The sequence below is a fragment of the Parasteatoda tepidariorum genome, chromosome 4, assembly GCF_982258835.1.
Source record: "Parasteatoda tepidariorum strain Cologne lab strain chromosome 4, Ptep-v5.0, whole genome shotgun sequence".
Classification (NCBI taxonomy): domain Eukaryota; kingdom Metazoa; phylum Arthropoda; class Arachnida; order Araneae; family Theridiidae; genus Parasteatoda; species Parasteatoda tepidariorum.
Genome location: NC_141758.1, coordinates 30,419,076 through 30,436,677, shown reverse-complemented (window position 1 = coordinate 30,436,677; position 17,602 = coordinate 30,419,076). Strand labels below are relative to the sequence as shown.

The following is a 17,602-nucleotide window of genomic DNA, read 5'->3' as shown; positions in this document are numbered from 1 at the left end:
TTTGTGACTGTGTTTTTTTTTATAAAATGGCAATATTTAAAAAACATTTTTTTTTTTTAAAATGATAACAACTTACGTTGATTTTCGATCCAAATTGACTGTTTAATAATATTTGTCCATCTGCAAGGGTTAATAGAGTCCAACAAATAAATACCTGAAATATAAAAGTATACAAATTTTAAAAAAACATTATTTGTCTTTTTCTTGATGTTGGATTAAGGTGCCTAAAAATTACTTGTATGAAGACTACAGGGAAAGGAAAGAAAAAAAAGTGTCACACTAAAATAAAATAGCTTGGTTTTATTTTGAAAAAAAAACTTGATCAATTGACATGTTCCATTTCTTAGAATGCAATTCCAATGTTATGTAAAATTATAAAAGCATGAAATCGGTGTAGAAAATAGATTTTACAAAAATTGTATGAAAAACCTTAAGTATTTTAAAATTTAAAGCAATTTTTTCCTTAGTGTTTTCATCAGTGTTTCTTCAATATATGCACGCATTTTTAAGATTAAATTTACTTTTCATCTTTCATGAGAAATACTTTATTTTGAAAATTTTTTTCCGTTTTATAAAAGGTAGAGTGTTTTGGTATTCCTTTCTCATTAATGAAAAGTTGGGTAGTTTTGCCTTTTTATTTGATTTAATAAAAGATTAGACTAAAGTCATCTGCTCCTCTAACCTTCATAGACGATCCGTTCTATTTGACTTAAATCTATCAAAAATATTCTCTTATGTTGAATATTATGCTCTGAAACTTTTTTGTACTTTTAATGAAAATAGTTATAAAGCTCAAAAGCATCGCATGTCACGTGACGTATATTTATTAAGCAATCTCAAAGTTTGTAAATAAATTTTCGATTTTTCGAAATTAGAAAATTGTGAATTCGAGGATGAATCATCATTCGAAAATCAAGAGTAGAAAACGTCCTCAAACTGAGGAAAAGCTCACCTTTTCAAAGTTTATTTTAGATTTTATGACCATCACTGAAACAAGGTTTATTTGCGCAGGCTTTTATATATTTTAATTAACACTTTAGAAGTGAAGTTTGGTCTGATGATAAAGTATTTAACATAATTTTTTTTGACTGGACTAGAGTGAAAGAAAGTCTAAAACAAGGCTTACAGTAAAAGCTGAAAAATGCTAATATTTTTACATGCTTCTAGTTAATCTTTAAGGAAGCAAGTTTGGCATACTAATATTTCTGCTAAATTTAAAAATCGATTCTTTGGTCACCCTTTCTATGCCAATCAAATGTAAAAAATGTCAAAAGTAAAATACAACGTTTTCCGTTAGGATGCTCTCTATCTAGGTTCGTAGTTAAAATTATGCAATTGGCTTTAAATTGTAATAGTTCAGTTCAATACAGATTAAAAATAATCACAGCTTACCATTTAAATCTAAAATCCAAAACGTACTTCAATATTAAATAATAAGAAATGGTTAAATATTTATGAAACTATAAGCAATAATTATATAAGAGGAAATATAAATTTAGTGAAATAACCATCCACACTGAAATGTTTTTTGTGAGTTCGTTTAGTGCGACCGATGAGCTTACTGCTCTTTACGTAAATTTTCAAATCATGGAATTGAGGTTGATGTAGGTACTCACATTTTTTTCGATATTCTGTTTTAAACGATATTTGCTCCTAAGTAAATTCGTTCTTTAGTACCTTAAATATATCCAACACTCAATGTCAACTGATGTCAATTTTATCTTGAAACTTCTTCCTTTTTTAAAAGCAACAGATTACAATTAAAAGGTTAAAATTACATTTGAAGTCCCAGATACTTTATATGGGCACTCCTAAATTCACACCGCAGTGCATTCATTGGAAACCCTTGATTTAGCAAACAGTACTATCCTACTACGTAATTTCCGTAGTATAGTTTCAGAAAATATTTTTCGCAGTGAAGGAAAAGATAATTGCTCCATTATTTTTCCAATTATTTTCAAACACAAAATTATTTTCTAGTTATAACGAAATAGGATAAATTTTTTTTAGTTTAGTATTTTTCATGTTTAGTAATATTTCCACCACTACATATCAAATTTTTAAAGTATCATATCAAATACAATTTCATTGCAGCAATCTCGGGATGACACTTATAAGGAGAGAGCGTAATTGTCCATATTCTACAAGTTTTACTATTTAATTCGCTACCAATTTATTGAAGATTTGAGGAAAGCGGAGTATTTGGCGTCCCTGATAATATTTTAATAAATTAGAGTTAATAAAAGATTCTCTTCCACTACTAGAAATGAATAATTTAATAAAATATATTAAAGGTTAAACGCTCAGTTGGCAGATGTGTGCAACGAATAATCTATAAGCAATAATAAAATTAGCAACGCTTCTAAGCCTAATTTGCTCAGTTTTATATGTTCGAAAATGTTATTAAATTCATCTTTTTTTTATTTGAATAATTTACAATAAAATTCATGGTGGTAGTTGCAACTGACTTATTAAATAAATAAAGATTAATTGAGTTTCTTCCAGTTAAAGTTTTACTCGCCAATGGCATCCAAAAATCAGGCTCTGAAGTTCACCCGAAAGTGTTGAAAAAAGTTCTATTTGTTTAAAAATATATCACTTTCTTTCGATACCACTTGAAGAAATATTTCGCATAATGCTCAATTTTTAAAAAGTTATGTCAGGATTTTCAACTGATCCGATTTCTGCATTAGTTTTAATAAATTGGTAGCGAATTAATTAGTAAACCTTAGAGAATAAGGATAATCACGTGTTAATTACTTAAACTGCTTAATGTAATGTAATTAAACTTAATGCAACTGTCTTAATGTTAAGGTAGATTTCAAGGTATCTTCCATACGGCACCTGCCTTAACTGAGTTTTTTTTCAAAGCCAATGAAGGAATTAAGTCTAAGTTAAAAGTATAATAATGTGAATTAAATGCAACTGCTAAGAAGTTGTATTTTTTCTTTACGTACTGGAAAATTACTTAATGTAAAAAATACTAAACTAAATAGAATTTAAATTGGTTACCACTAGAAAATATTTTTTTACAGAGCTTAGCAAGTTGGCATCTCTGGATGGTTCTGAATAGTAATAAGATAAATACATTTGTAACACGTTGCGCTCTGCGTCAGCCATCGGTGGCTGACACTGGAATTACCATTTAGAACCACCGGTGACTGAAACTGACCTTTCACATAGGCCGTGAAAAACATCTGGCTGACAGCGTATAACGTGAAATTGAACTATAAAATTTACACTTTTTATGGAATTGCAGAAAATTTATTCAAAATTTACTTAATTATTATGATTCTTGGTTTAATAAATTCAATTTAGTAGATTTTTATCCACCACTATTTTTAAACAATTCGTAGGCTTATATCATTCACCACATCTGTCAGATATTCATGACGGAAAAGGGCCGCTAACGGCTTAAGGCGTCCAGATAAAATTGGATGATGATATGTCATGATAAACATTCGAAAAAAATAGCAAAATCCATCTCATACCTGCCAACTTTTAATCCCTTCCATTATCATTTTTCCCAGTGGTAGTAAAATGGAATTAAAACTTCAATTTTAAGCAAACAAATACGTTGCATTTGAAAAATCTTAAGTTGACAACCATAATAGTAACGCATATTAATATATGTGCTTCGTTTTTGTAAGAATAGTGGTGATCAAACTCATTTAAAAATTAAGTTTATAAAAGAAAAAATAGTATATATTTACTACCACTTTAAATATCAAAATAAAATCTTCCGGAAGAGTTGGCAGATATGCATCTAATATTTGCAAATCGCTACGCTAATTTTACATGACTTGCCCATCTGGCCACGGTTAATAACTTCGAACTAAATTTAATTTAGTTTGAAGTTATTAATTGTGGCCAGATGGGCAAGTCTTGTAAAATTAGCGTGGTGTTCAACGTGTTAATAAAAGTTAAGCGAATTATACTCAATGTAAGCAAATTGGACAGTATAGCAGCAAATAGTTGATTGGTAATTAATAGGTTAAATAAGAATTGTAACTCAAACTGTTAAAAATATTCCACTGGTATGAAAAGATTTAAAAAAAAGGAATTTAAATAGTTTCGAAAAAAATTTCTTTATGATTTCACTGTTTTGTAAAATATATATCGTCTTTGAAAAGAATAAAGTTGTTCGCTTGGATGGATGACAGCTATCATCTGAATTCGGCGAATATAATAGGCCATTGGTTCTTGTGTAAAATTATGAATAAATTTTTTGCTCGTGGTTCTAAATCACAATAGCGGAATGAATTGTATATTCCTAAAAAAATGTATTAAATTAGCGGCTTCTTTCACTTTTAATTTGGTATTGAGTTTAAGGTTGTCTCTTCACGCTTTTCAACTAATCGTACATTTCAATTTTTACTTCATAAAAATTGTAATTTATGGTTTAACATTTCAGCTATAGTGCAATAAATTTGAGCAAAATGATTTTGATTACCATGACTTATAAATACAAATGATCATATCACACGATATTGAATCTAAATGAGAAATTTTTCAGGAAAATTGCTTGCACCTCACCTCGACTTTAACCCTTTAGTGCAGAATTTTTATTAAACATATTTTTCATATTTCTTTCATTATTTTGAATTAATTTAGGACAAAATTAGTGAAGAATATTACATTTCGCATTTCAATAGTTTATGGTTATAAAATACATCATGAAACACCGGCGTCTTTTTCTGCGTCAAAGGTTCTAAACAATATTTTTTTTTTTAATTTGCGCTTATTTGCAATTATTTAGATTTAAGAGAAACAGATATTCTTCACTGAAATTTCTTTAATTTACAAAATCACAAATTTAACCCTTTTGCAGGCCGTGGTAAGTATACTTACCCCCACGTTTTACCACTTTTAATTTAAGTTTCCATTTTTCAATAACTTCAGCTTTCTTGAAGTGAGTTTGAATAAAATTGGTAACCATTTGTCACTTTTAAAACACGTATAAAAGTTATAAATACATAATTCCTTTTGAAGTTTGTAGCATTTAAGGCATTTATTTTATAAATAAAGAAAAATAAAAGTCAGTAAGTTCCTAATAGGTCATGTTAAAAACATTTACCACCAAAAAAATGGCATTTTTATAAACTAAATGAGTTTTTTTTTTATGTATCAATTACCGTTCTTAAAATAATTTCAATTCCAAAAATGCTTTAATTTACCTTTGCTAGAAATAAAGGGCCCGTTAAAGGGTTTACAATTGTGAAAAATTGATAAAAACTTGAATATGGATGGAGAAAAAAAATTGAAATGATTTCTTTTGAATTTTATACTTAAGTACAAATACAAATTCGATAATCTAACGGAATTTTCTTCGTAACTATTAGACTGTTTCCTATAATTAGAAAATCCTATCTGCGTCAAATAGTTAAATGATTCAAGGATATTTCGGGGATAGTCAACTAGACTATTAATGTACCCCTCCCCCAGCAACCGCTAAAATTATTTTACCTTAAGAGGCAGATGAGGCAGCTGTGTACGTTTTATATACTTTTTTCTGATGCTCTAATTACAAGTAATAAAATTATTATTCTTAGTTAATAAAAAATAGTTTAATAGTTACTAAAATTTGTGTAAGATAATCGGAATTATGGCTGTATGAAAATATAAAATCCAAAAAAGTAGTTTGAATTTTTTTCATTCATATTCAAAAATTTATCTCTAATTAATTTTAAAGTAATTTCATTGATGAATGACTGTTTATCTTAGATCTAAATAAATACAAATTTGAAAAATTATAGTTTAAAAGTAAGTCGGCAGTTTATATTTGACAAGTGATGAATGTGTCCCTATCTTCATCTATATATCCCTATTTCATGACCAAAAATTATTAAAAATTTAAATACATTATTTTGACTTGAATTACTTCAAAGTAATGAAAAGAATTACGTTCCATAAAAATTATGCTTCATAAAAATTCTGTGACAAAGGGATTAATTGTTAGAAAACAAACCAAGGAAAAAGATTTCTTATTTAACAAGCACTAAAATTCAAATATTTTTCTTACTGTCAAGGTCAGGTTATATAAATGCATACCTGCCAACTTTTAAGCCTTTCGAGAGTGATTTTCCCCAGTGGTAGGAAATTGGAATTTAAATACGTTGAATTTTTAAACAGCTTATGCAGATTACCATTACACTATTAAATATTACTATATATACTTAATTTTTTTAAAAATAGTGGTGGTTAAAAAGATTATAAATTAGGTTTATAAATGCAAGAAATGTATTGAAAGCATGCATTTTACTACCACTTTAAATATAGAAATAAAATTGTTCGCCAAATGCGTAAAAGTTGGCAGGTATGTAAATGTAATAAAATTTGTTACCACGTCGATTATTACGGTGAACCTACAATTGTAACGGATTTATTTTAGCTTTCACATAATTTCATTCCGGTCTAGCCTTGTGGGAACACAGCATTTCGTTGCGATGTAAAAAAAACCTTTATGAAAAAAATGGCAGTGTCTTTGCGCTTAGAATTTATAAATTTTAAATTATTTTAGCAATGTTTAAAATAATCAATGCCACGTATTAAACAGAAATGTCCTGCATTGTTTGAAAAATTTCACGAAATTATTTCGTTCTTCACTAAATAATTTAATTAATTTAAGCTCTATTTTTCAAACGTTCATGGGAACAAAGGGCATTAAAAAGTTAACACGTTTGCTCTAAAGCTGTTCAAAGTATATTATAATAACACTTTCGATTTACGCATTGCAAGCGGATCACGCAAAAATACTTTTTTGAAATTTATCTAATCCATACAAAAGTTTAAAAAGTGGTTTTAAAACCACTTCTGTTTCTCAAACAAATTATGCATTCGTCATTACCACAAGCATAAATACTTAAGTATGTATGTAAATAGTACTGAAATTGTTCGTCGTAATTTTATTTTAAATTGAAGTTGTAGCTACAGAAGCAAGTTTGCTCCAGCTGTTATGATATCTTGCCTACCACTTTTTAAAAATTTCAGTTTATAGCAAAGCCAACTTTTTTTCTAAATTCAAATATTAATGTCGTAAACATAATATGTCAAACATTATTGAACCGATTTTAATGAAAGTCAGATGGAAGGTAATAAAAAAAAGAATCTTTACCCTTCTGTTCCATATATTTCAAACAGCTGCATGTAACCAAGATTCAGAGGACAGCGATTTTAGTCTTAACCCCCTGGGGACGGGTGATTCAGAAAAGCATTCGTACAAAATCAGAATCAGGATGTAATTAAATAAAAAACGGTAACTTAAATGTAGTCGTTTCTAATTTGACAGACTTACTTTGCTTTTATCTTAATTATTGTTAGTTTAATCATACATATAATCAATGTTAATTCAAAGTATAACTAAATAGTTTTATTTTAAACAAAGTAACGGTGAATAAAATAAATCAAACAATTATAACTCCGCCCACAAATAAACTGTGCTAAAGAATTACTTTGATTACCAGCTTTATCTTTTTACCCTGGTTGATACGGTTTCATGCTGTCACGTATTTGTGACAGTCGGCGCGAAAGGGTTAAACTTTTGCTCTTTAAGCACTTTTTAATTTGCTGTTTATACTAAACCATATAAACTAAATGTTAAATAGAATAATTCGGTGGCTAATGGAAAAATACATATAAAAAAATTATAAAAATTTAAGTGGTGACTTTTAATAATATCGTAAAGGTATGAGTAGTGTGTAAAGGTTTAAAGGTCGTAACATGCACGATGAATAGGTTAGGGGACGCTTCGCGGCCCAGATTCAAAAGCAAGAAAAAAAAATCTGCAACCAGGAAAGGAATGAGTGGTCGATAAAATTTTGCAAAATCTGCAGAGAAATGCCTAAATTTATCTTTTACTCATAAATTACGAAATTTTTCCTGCATTACTTTTTACATTCAGATATATTTCCCTAGCCCCTTGGGAACGGGTGATTCAGAAAAGCATTCGTACAAAATCAGAATCAGGATGTAATTAAATAAAAAACGGTAACTTAAATGTAGTCGTTGCTAATTTGACAGATTAACTTTTCTTTTACTTTAATTATTGTTAGTTTAATCATACATATAATCAACGTTAGTTCAAAGTATATCTGAATAGTTTTATTTTGAACAAAGTAATGGTGAATTAAATAAATCAAACAATTATAACTCCGCCCACAAATAAACTGCTAAAGAATTACTTTGATTACCAGTTTTATCTTTTTACCCTGATTGATACGGTTTTATACTGGCACGTATTTGTGACAGTCGGCGCGAAAGGGTTAAATATTTATTGATAGCTTAAAAGATCTAGATATACCTCACATTTGCTATCACTTTAAAAAATTTTCTAGTCCGGGGGAAGTTTAAGTGGTACCTTGAAGTACCGGCATTAAAGTATTAGGTTGGTAAGCTTTAATATGTAGTTTTAAACTTCCTATAATTTACATGTATATTTAGGTAGATGGAAATAAGCAAAAACAATATGGTGCCTCAATCTTTTTCTGTCATATTTCAAACTTTTCCTAGGTGTGGTCACTTTTAATCTTCAGTAAATTTTATCAAGAATAATTGTGCAACATTAGCAACCACGTTTACAGGGTACCCTTGGTCTGGAAAAATTTTGAAAGTGGTAGCAAAAATGAGGTATATCTTGATGTTACAAGCTATTAATAAAATTTTACTTCTGTTAGAATATATAAGGGTACAAAAAATAACTCGAGAATAATTTCTTAATTTACAAATGAAAGATAAATTTAAGTACTTTTCATTTGTCTTGAAAAATCTTAGCAACTTCTTATTTATCTTTTCCACGTCGTGGGAACCCTGGTTTAGTTCAAAAATTCGTAATGAATTGATTTCAGATTTATGCTTGAATATTTATATTGATAATATACTATAGTAGAAATAAACGCTTAAATTTTACGAAATAAACGCTAAGATAAAAATAAACATGTTGCTATACTTAATCTCTTTGAAAGACGAACATGTTCCCAAGAGGGGTACTTTAGTACTTAATGGGATTAATATTTATTTTTTATAATAATAATTATTACATAGCTTTTATGGTTATATATTTGATAATTGGTAAAAAAAAAATGAATTATCTATATATTAATCAACAATTTCTTATTTCGTAAGCTCAATCTAAGAAAAAACATATATTAATCACGTTTTCTAATATTTTTCCATAACTTACCGTAGTTGTCATAATCCTTAAGAAGTAGCTTAGATATTCCATTTTTCAGAGGTAAAAAGACTCAAATGATAAATCGAACTAAGTCCGTGAAGCTTATATAGTATTTTAGATTTATGAATTTACTTTTTTTTCCACAGACGATATCCTTTTGTCCTCGTCTGCGTTATTTAAAATATTTAGAATGCGGGTTGGCATCAGTGAAGTGCAACCGTTATTCTTTGACTTCCATTCACTTTAATGCAAATAAAGGGTGGGCAATGATATTTTTGCCGCGTCGTTTGCCACCAGACTCGTAAAAGTATTGGACTTCCTTTCACTCGCAATTTTTGATGGCATGATTCTATGTCAAAGTTTCTATTTCATTCAATAAAAAAAGTTACTTCCAGGTTTAATAAATAAAAATACATTTTTGAAGTAAGAGACGAGAAACTGAAAATTATCGATATCTAAGTAATGAATTTTTCAAATTTGTAAATTAATTACTTATCGAACGCAAGAAAACTATAAAAAGTTGAAATGGTTTATTTTTTCCTATTAAAGAAATTGAAATCATTGTTTTTAGAAATAGAGTTATTTAAAATTTATGTAATTTAAATTTGTGTTAATAAAATTACTATTTGTATTTATATAATATAAATTTAAATTACATTAATTTATATTTGTATTTATATTACTTAAAGTTGTGTCAATATGATTGATAATTCTATTTAAGTAATTTAAATTTGTGCTATCGTTCCTTATGTTTATATATTTTATATTTGTATTTATGAGATTTATATTCTAAATATAAATATTATTTTTAATATAGGGCAAATGGGGATCATGTGGACCGTTTCTAAATATTTTTTTTCCTAAAAAGTATAATAATCATAATTCTGAAAATGTCTTGTATGTTTTTCATTAAAATGTGAACGTTTATGTTAGTTTTGAATTAAAAATAAGCGAATTCGTCTGTGTAGTTTTTAAATAATCATTTTAATAAAAAAAATAGTTGTTTTTGTCTTCACTAGCACCACATTGTAGGGTTATAACCGGCGTTGAATAGTCGACCCAAATCTTAGTTACCGACTATCAGTGTTCAACTTCATAGCCTTGTAATTTGAATCCTACCCAGAAAATAAAGGAACTCCTGGATCACGCATTAGGGCAAACTAGCCTATACGGAGAACTTTTTGATGTAACTAAACAGCATTTGCATTAAATGGTGAGGAAAACCTCCCACTGTTAGCCTAACTGCAATGGAATTCTAGCCAAGGAACCGTCTACCACAGAGAATATTTTGCGAGGGAACTGCGGTGGTTGCTAGCCGGTAGCCGAATTCATATCAACCAGTCATCGTTGGGATTCCAGGGTTAATGTGGACAATTCTTAAAACTTATTATTTTATCTTTTGCCACACATAAAAAAAGCAGGTGAAATCAAAATGAAACTAATTTAAGAATGTTTCAAGTAAATTATTGTAAGTACTGTATGAAGTAAATGAATTTAAAACTCTTTATAATAGTAAGTAAATGTTAAATCATGATAAATACTCAAATTTCAATTTTTAGCTTGCGATTATTCTTTAATATTTAAAGCAATAACAAGTACTACTTTTTACTGTATTATTTTTCATATAATATTTATGAGTTTTAGCGATTTGATTAACTCGATAAATAAACAATAGAAAATTATATATAATATCTGATAATAGAGTAGGTAAAAGTAATGTTAAAAACACACTAACCATTATAGTTAGTACACTAGCTCCTTTAATGTTGTTGAAATGTTTTAGTGGTAGCGAAAATAAGAAAATGGTCGAAAATTTAATCAATTTTTGAACACCATTATGTGTTAATATATTAAGAAAATAAATCTATATAAGAACTGTGGATCGACTGACCACTAAACGTTTAAATGTTATCGTAAAAATGTATTCAGTATTATGTAATACTTTTATAGTGGGAGTAGCTTCAGTGTTGAAATGCATGTGCTAATGTGCGCAACATAATCAGTATTAATTTTATTATTTTTTAAACTCTTAATGAGCCATTTATGTAAATTAAAACAGTAAAGGTAAATTAAAACATTTTTGGAATTGAAACTGATATAAGAACTATTTATTGTAACTATATCACCCATTAGGTATTATAAAATAGTAAAAACTTACTTTTATTTTCATAAAATATGTATTATTAATACTACAAACTTCGAAAGGAACTATACATAATTTAACTTTTTATAACTTTTCTGAAATTGGCATATGATCATCAAGCTGAAGTCATCAACAAAAGCAAACTCAAATTAAAAGTGGTAAAAAAAATTTTCATGGATTTTTGAAATTGTTGATAAGCTGGAAATCTACCATTGATGATAATCTTAGATAAAAATTCTTTCAGAAGTTTTTTTTAACACTAATAATACCATAACGGGTCAAATGACCCATTTTGAACTTCTGCTTTGAAAATACACGTATCATCTTATTACTTCTGCAAATTTGACTTAATGACTTTTTATTACAAAATTAATCTACAGTTCTTATACTATTTTTATATTTTTTTTGCTTTGTTTATGTTGAGTAATACATGTCGTATACCGTTGTCTACCACATCGAGTCATTTGACCCTGAGAACATTTCTTGTTTTATAAGCTTATCGATACATATTGCTTATCGTATTGTAGCAGGCCTGAAAGCGGGACGGAAAAGGGAAAATACTGGTAGAAGAACTATTTCAATAATAGATAATATTCGGGAGGAGTTAATCTATTCTCAACAATAACAATTCGCTGTTAGGAAATTTATCACGGAACTTGAACTTGAACTAAAGTTGTTTACGCAGTACCTGTCCGCGAAGCGGACACTTCACTGCTTCATCTAAGATAGTGCCCGTGGGCGCCTAAAATAATGTCTTTCGAAAAGATGTTGAAGTTGTCTGGTAGGAGTAGTGGGCCTGGTGGATTGTAGTGGTGTCACTAAGGCTTGTTTTCTGGTAATAGGGAACGAAGAAGCTGAACCAGCTCCTCGTTTTTAAGAAGTTCTTGCATCTCTCGGAAGATATGAAGAAATCTGGTGGCAGTATGGGTAGCAGTCCTGTGCTCTCTGTTCTTTTGTTGTGGCTTTCGGCGTGGTCTCGCATCACAGCCTGTAAAACAGGCAGGATGTTCTCCTCTGCAGTTTACGCAGGTAGCAGGCAGGCTTCTTGGTTTAGTACATTTGTATGTGAGATGATCACCCGCACATTTCATGCAGGCTGGATCAGACTGGCAGTTCTTTTGTGTGTGGCCAAATTTTTGGCAACGATAGCACTGAATGTCCAAGCGTCCTCCTCTAAAACGTTCTATCTGGACTTTTGATGATAGCATCTCTTTGGTGTTTGGGAAATCCGAGTTCTCCGGGCTATCTGGCAGTATAATCAGGAAAAGGGGGAGGAGCTATTTATTACGGCAAAGAAGCAATTCAATATAAAAATTGCCTCCGTTAAAAACAATTGGTAGTTATGGATTTTCATTATTCTTGCCACCGATTTTCGAGAAGCCAGTGGACAACCAAAAGAAAAAACAAATACGAAACGATCGTTGCCTAAGTCTACTACAGATGCTAATCAGCGCAAGAGGTGTCAAATAGGATACTGTAAAGAAAATAAAACCAACAAAATTTGCTCTAAATGTAAAAAATATGTTTGCGGAAAATGTACGATGGACACACTTATATGTAAAAAATGCGATGAATAAAAAATGAATACAAAAATTCTTATTTTTTGCGTTTGTAATAGAAATTGTCAATATACTATTTTGTTTAATTATAATAAATTTTTATTTCCTTTCTAACATCCATGTTTCATAAATTTAAGTAGGAAACATAAATTTCGGGTCATTTGTCCCCCTATGGTAGAATAGGTATCTATTAAGTGTTGGTATCATTAGTGTTAATCACCACTAATACCATACCTGCCAACTTTTAATCCTTCCCATTTTCATTTTTTCCAGTGGTATTAAAATGGAATTAAAACTTCAATTTTAAGCAAACAAATACGTTGTATTTGAGAAAACTTAAGTTGACAATCATGATAGTAACGCATATTAATATATGTGTTTAATTTTTGTAAGAATAGTGGTGATCAAAATCATCTAAAAATTAAGTTTATAAAAGAAAAAATAGTATATTCTTACTACCACTTTAAATATGAAAATAAAATCTTCCGGAGAATCCGGAAGAGTTGGCAGGTATGTAATTCTAATACACATATACTACCACTAATACTTTGTACTAAAAACTAATTTTTATCTATTAATTTCAGATTTAGTTTAGCATTTATTTATAAAAAATTAATGGTTAACAAAGATAGGCAATTTTGGAATACAGGTCACGAAAAATTTCGTCACCGATAGATACACTTTTGACAATTATAATTGTCTCTGAAAGTAACACGTAAGTTATATTTAGGTATCTGAATTTTGGGTTCAGTAAAATGATTTAAATAAACAAATATCATAAATGCTAATTCTCTCATTTTTCGAGAAAGTTTTCTTCAAATAGTTTATAAATATGAGATCAGTTTTTACTAAGATCTCTCATATATTACCCATTGTCAAAATGGGTCTTGGCTTGGATCTGATGGCGTCAACACACTTTTCAACAGTGTTCAAGAGTAATAGTAAACAGTGCACATGCGCCGTCATTGCATGCGTTGCTATGGTGACCGCTGCTTTTTATCTTTTTATTTTCACTAGCAGTCATTTTTAATGTATTTACATAATGATAATTTAAAGTATATATATTTTTTATTATTAACGTAGTTATAATAAAAAGTTTTGTTTTTTATATTTTTTATTAGTAACGTAAGTTTTTTATATTTTTTATTATTAACGTAGAATTACTGACTTGACGGTGATTTCAATATAAATATGAATACTGAAGAAGGAAAAGTATTTTGCGTCGTCTTGAAACACGTAAGGCAGGATTTGAAAACCAATCCGAAAACAAACAACAATTGTGACAGTTTTTGCTCTCCATGATTTGAAATGTTGTGTCGTTTAACGGAGTCAATCCAGAAAGAAAAAGCATTTGACCAATCGGGAACCAGTGATCATAATAAAGCGATCATAACTTTTTTTATACTGTTAATTTTAATTAAATAGAAAAGTATATTACCTAAGTACTGAATACTTAGTGCATATAACGTGAATATCAATTGAATTCTGAATTAGTTGCTGTTACAGTTAACGTTTCCTCCTTCTGAGAGCCAGCAAATAAACTAATTCTTTTTATCATTTGTTTTTTATTTTAATTTTATTTATTTTGGGATTATAATTATGAATTTCTGTCTACGGGAGTTTAAACATCTCATAATCAACTCGAATTGTGCCAATTTTAAATTTAAGACATTAATAATACAAAATATGATATCTCATACAGTAATGTTTATTCAAATGGATATTAGTTTTTTTAAATTGGTTTCTTGTAATAGAGGCAGATTAGAAATAATATTTTTATAATTAACGTGATAAATTTTAAACAAATCAAAACCTGGACGCTTTTTTAATTTAATGTGTAGAGTGCATTAATTGCAAACTAGAATGAATTATCATGATTGTTACTTGAATTCTTAAAAAGCATTTTATTCACTTTTGAAATTAATAAACATATTTATAAGCAATTGAATATTGTACTTAATCGCCATTTTTTAATATAAAGAAAACATTTACTTGCCTTTTTTTAAGGAAAATATTTTTCTGTGGTACTTGCGTAACTAAATTCCGTTAATTAGACAGATATTGATTTAATTTTGTAATCATTTATTAACATCTACACATAATTACAAAACCATTTACATGTAAACAAACCATTACAAACAATTTTTAGATATACCGATTTACCGATTTAAAATTTAAATTTCAGTGCTCCTAGCCCGCAGGGCTATCTACACTTTCATCGAATATTGAGAAAACAATAAGGGAGGAAAGGGGGTCAGGGGGCGTGCAGGCGTTCTGCATATAAATGAGATAAACAGTTAAGAATTAATTGGCGCCAACACGGGCGTAGTCTGGGTTAAATAATTTTTAGATATGATGAAGTTTAAAGTTCTTTAAAATCACATTCATTAACAAAAGTGGTATTCGGCTTCTTCGTAGAAGAATTAATAAAACTTAGCTTTGTTACTGAGCTTTCTTCAATATTCCATCAGTTTTTATTTTGAAACACTAAAATAAAACAGCTGATTTAAAATTAAAAAGATTGATATAGTTATGATCAAGAGTAAATGATAAAGAATGTTATTGTAAAAAAATAATAACAGTTCCATCTTTTACCTGTTTTAATTGAACTAAGTTCTGAAAGCGAAATCCATTAAACTTAAAAGCAGTAACATTATTGTGGACATTATGTACAGCAGTAACATTATGTATTTTTTTTTAAAGATTATGTTACTATATTATTAAAGAAAAAGGTTGGAAGTATGTTCTAAAACAAAAACACATAATTACCACACAATTGCATCACGAACCAGTTTTCCTTCTACAAAATTCTTTAAAAAAAATGGGCGTTTTTTAATGTCACACTTATAAATGATTAAAGCAGGGATTAGCTCCTTTGTTTATAGGTTAACTCATGTGACGTAAAATATGAAGTTCTGCAATACGGCGATTTAAATTCAAAATGAGGTGTCACTTTCTATAATTAATTTTTAAAATTAATTTTAGGCACTGAATACATTAAAATAGCATTATCGTAACAACTGTTTGAATAGTTGTAGCTGTAAATTACAAAAGCAGGCTTTTCAAAACTTAGATAAATCGTAATTTAATGAAAAAAAGAGACGTTTCTTTAGGAAAAGTACTTTTTTCCGGTCAAAAGAAACATATTCCGCCACGGATACTGTTTACTGTGATACATATTTAAAATCACTAAATCCTTTTGCAACATAAAAATCCAAGCCCTTCTAAAGTTAAAAAGGTGGTCCGTTATTTATTATTTTTTTCACTGACTATGCAATAGATGTATTTAGTTTTGATTTTTGAGTAAATGTTTAACGTAATTAATCGCATCTGGTTTATATTAAATTATTTACATCTAAATAGTTTGTTACTGCTATCTGGTGTATGGCTGTGAAATTCGAGAACGCCTTCTAACTGCGTCTTCAATCTTTCGTGACGTCTGCATACTTCGATCATTTTTTTCTCCATTGCCTACCCGATTGACACTGGTCATTCAGGTACCAGTCGGGTAGGTTTGTTGACCACTCTTTCAGACTCACCATATTAGGTGGGCCAACGTTGCTCTCATAGTCCGGACAGATAGTACAGAGAATGAAAGAACATCCATGCCTTGTCCGGGATTCAAACCTATGATCCTTCTGATGTGAGATCTGCTCCCTGACCACTATACAGACCGGTTGGCATACTTCTAACATTCGTCTCAACACATGACGCTTTCTGTTTCTTTTGTCTTAATTAGCCGTACTATAGTCTTTTGATATGGATATTTTTGATTAAAACTTAGTATGATATAATTAATTATTACAAAATTTAAAACAGGATATGCCTCGTCAATGCTGTGTTCCAGCCTGACGGGGAAATTTTAAGAATGGTCATAGAGCCAGTGCTTTTTGCTTCCTTTAAAATGTATTGAAAGAAAAGTGAATTCGTGACATTGAAAGGGAACTTTTTAGCCTGCACCTTTAGGCAAGAGTTACATCTAGCATTTTTTTTTTTTTTTTTTTTTGTATGTTCTCTAGGCATAGATCTCGCAGATTTTGTAATTAGAAAGGACGCCATTTCTAAAAACTGCAAGCACAATCTTTCAAATTGTGGCAACAGTTTTGCCTTTTAAAATATTTCGAAACATTTACTGCTTAATTGTTAACATGGAATTAGCAGGCTTGCCATCTACTACACTTTATGCAAACTATTTTATTGACATTTAAAATCCATAAGTAGACATTTTAGTAGATATTTAAAATCTAAAGTTTTGAGAATTTTTAGTAATTTTACTAATATTTTAAAAGCCTCATTACGATAGATCCGGAACATAATGGCGTTGGATATGAAATTTTAAATCATTTATGTGTAGTGGTCTGGAAAATAAGTTTAAATGAATAAAACATAACACATTAGTTTAGTTACCAATAGAATGAATTTTTACAAAAAGCGAAGAAAGTTGGTATAGCCCTGGAATTTAATTAGACTTTTTTTCTTCATTTTGTTAATCAACAGCGTGTTTGAATTATTTGCATTAAGTGAAAAGGAAATTAAATACAAATTAGTATTTAATTTTTTCTTCAATTTACTCACAAATTCATAATAGTTAGTAATTTACTCACAAAGCGGACCAAGTTGATCTTTTATAGATAATTTTATTTTGTTTAAATATATCATGTAAATAATTTAAACAAAGCTAGTAAAATGCTTGATTATTATGTGATGAAAGTTCTTAATTATTGATGAATT

At 29.0% G+C, this 17,602-nt stretch overlaps 1 protein-coding gene across 2 annotated transcripts in view; it reads right to left on the bottom strand.

Moving 5' to 3' along the window:
- Nucleotides 1-17,602, bottom strand: part of LOC122271459 (uncharacterized) — a 120,235-nt gene that overhangs the window by 6,616 nt on the left and 96,017 nt on the right. The window contains exons 1-2 of one of the 2 annotated variants that reach the window (XM_043052786.3): nt 9,179-9,249; nt 77-154 (exon numbers count right to left, since the gene is read on the bottom strand). In XM_043052786.3, the coding sequence (XP_042908720.2) occupies nt 77-154; nt 9,179-9,220 (120 nt within the window). In that variant the 5' untranslated portion in view covers nt 9,221-9,249. Of the gene's footprint in view, nt 1-76; nt 198-9,178; nt 9,250-17,602 lie in introns of those variants that run through there. The other variant, XM_087160871.1, reaches the window with a different exon arrangement.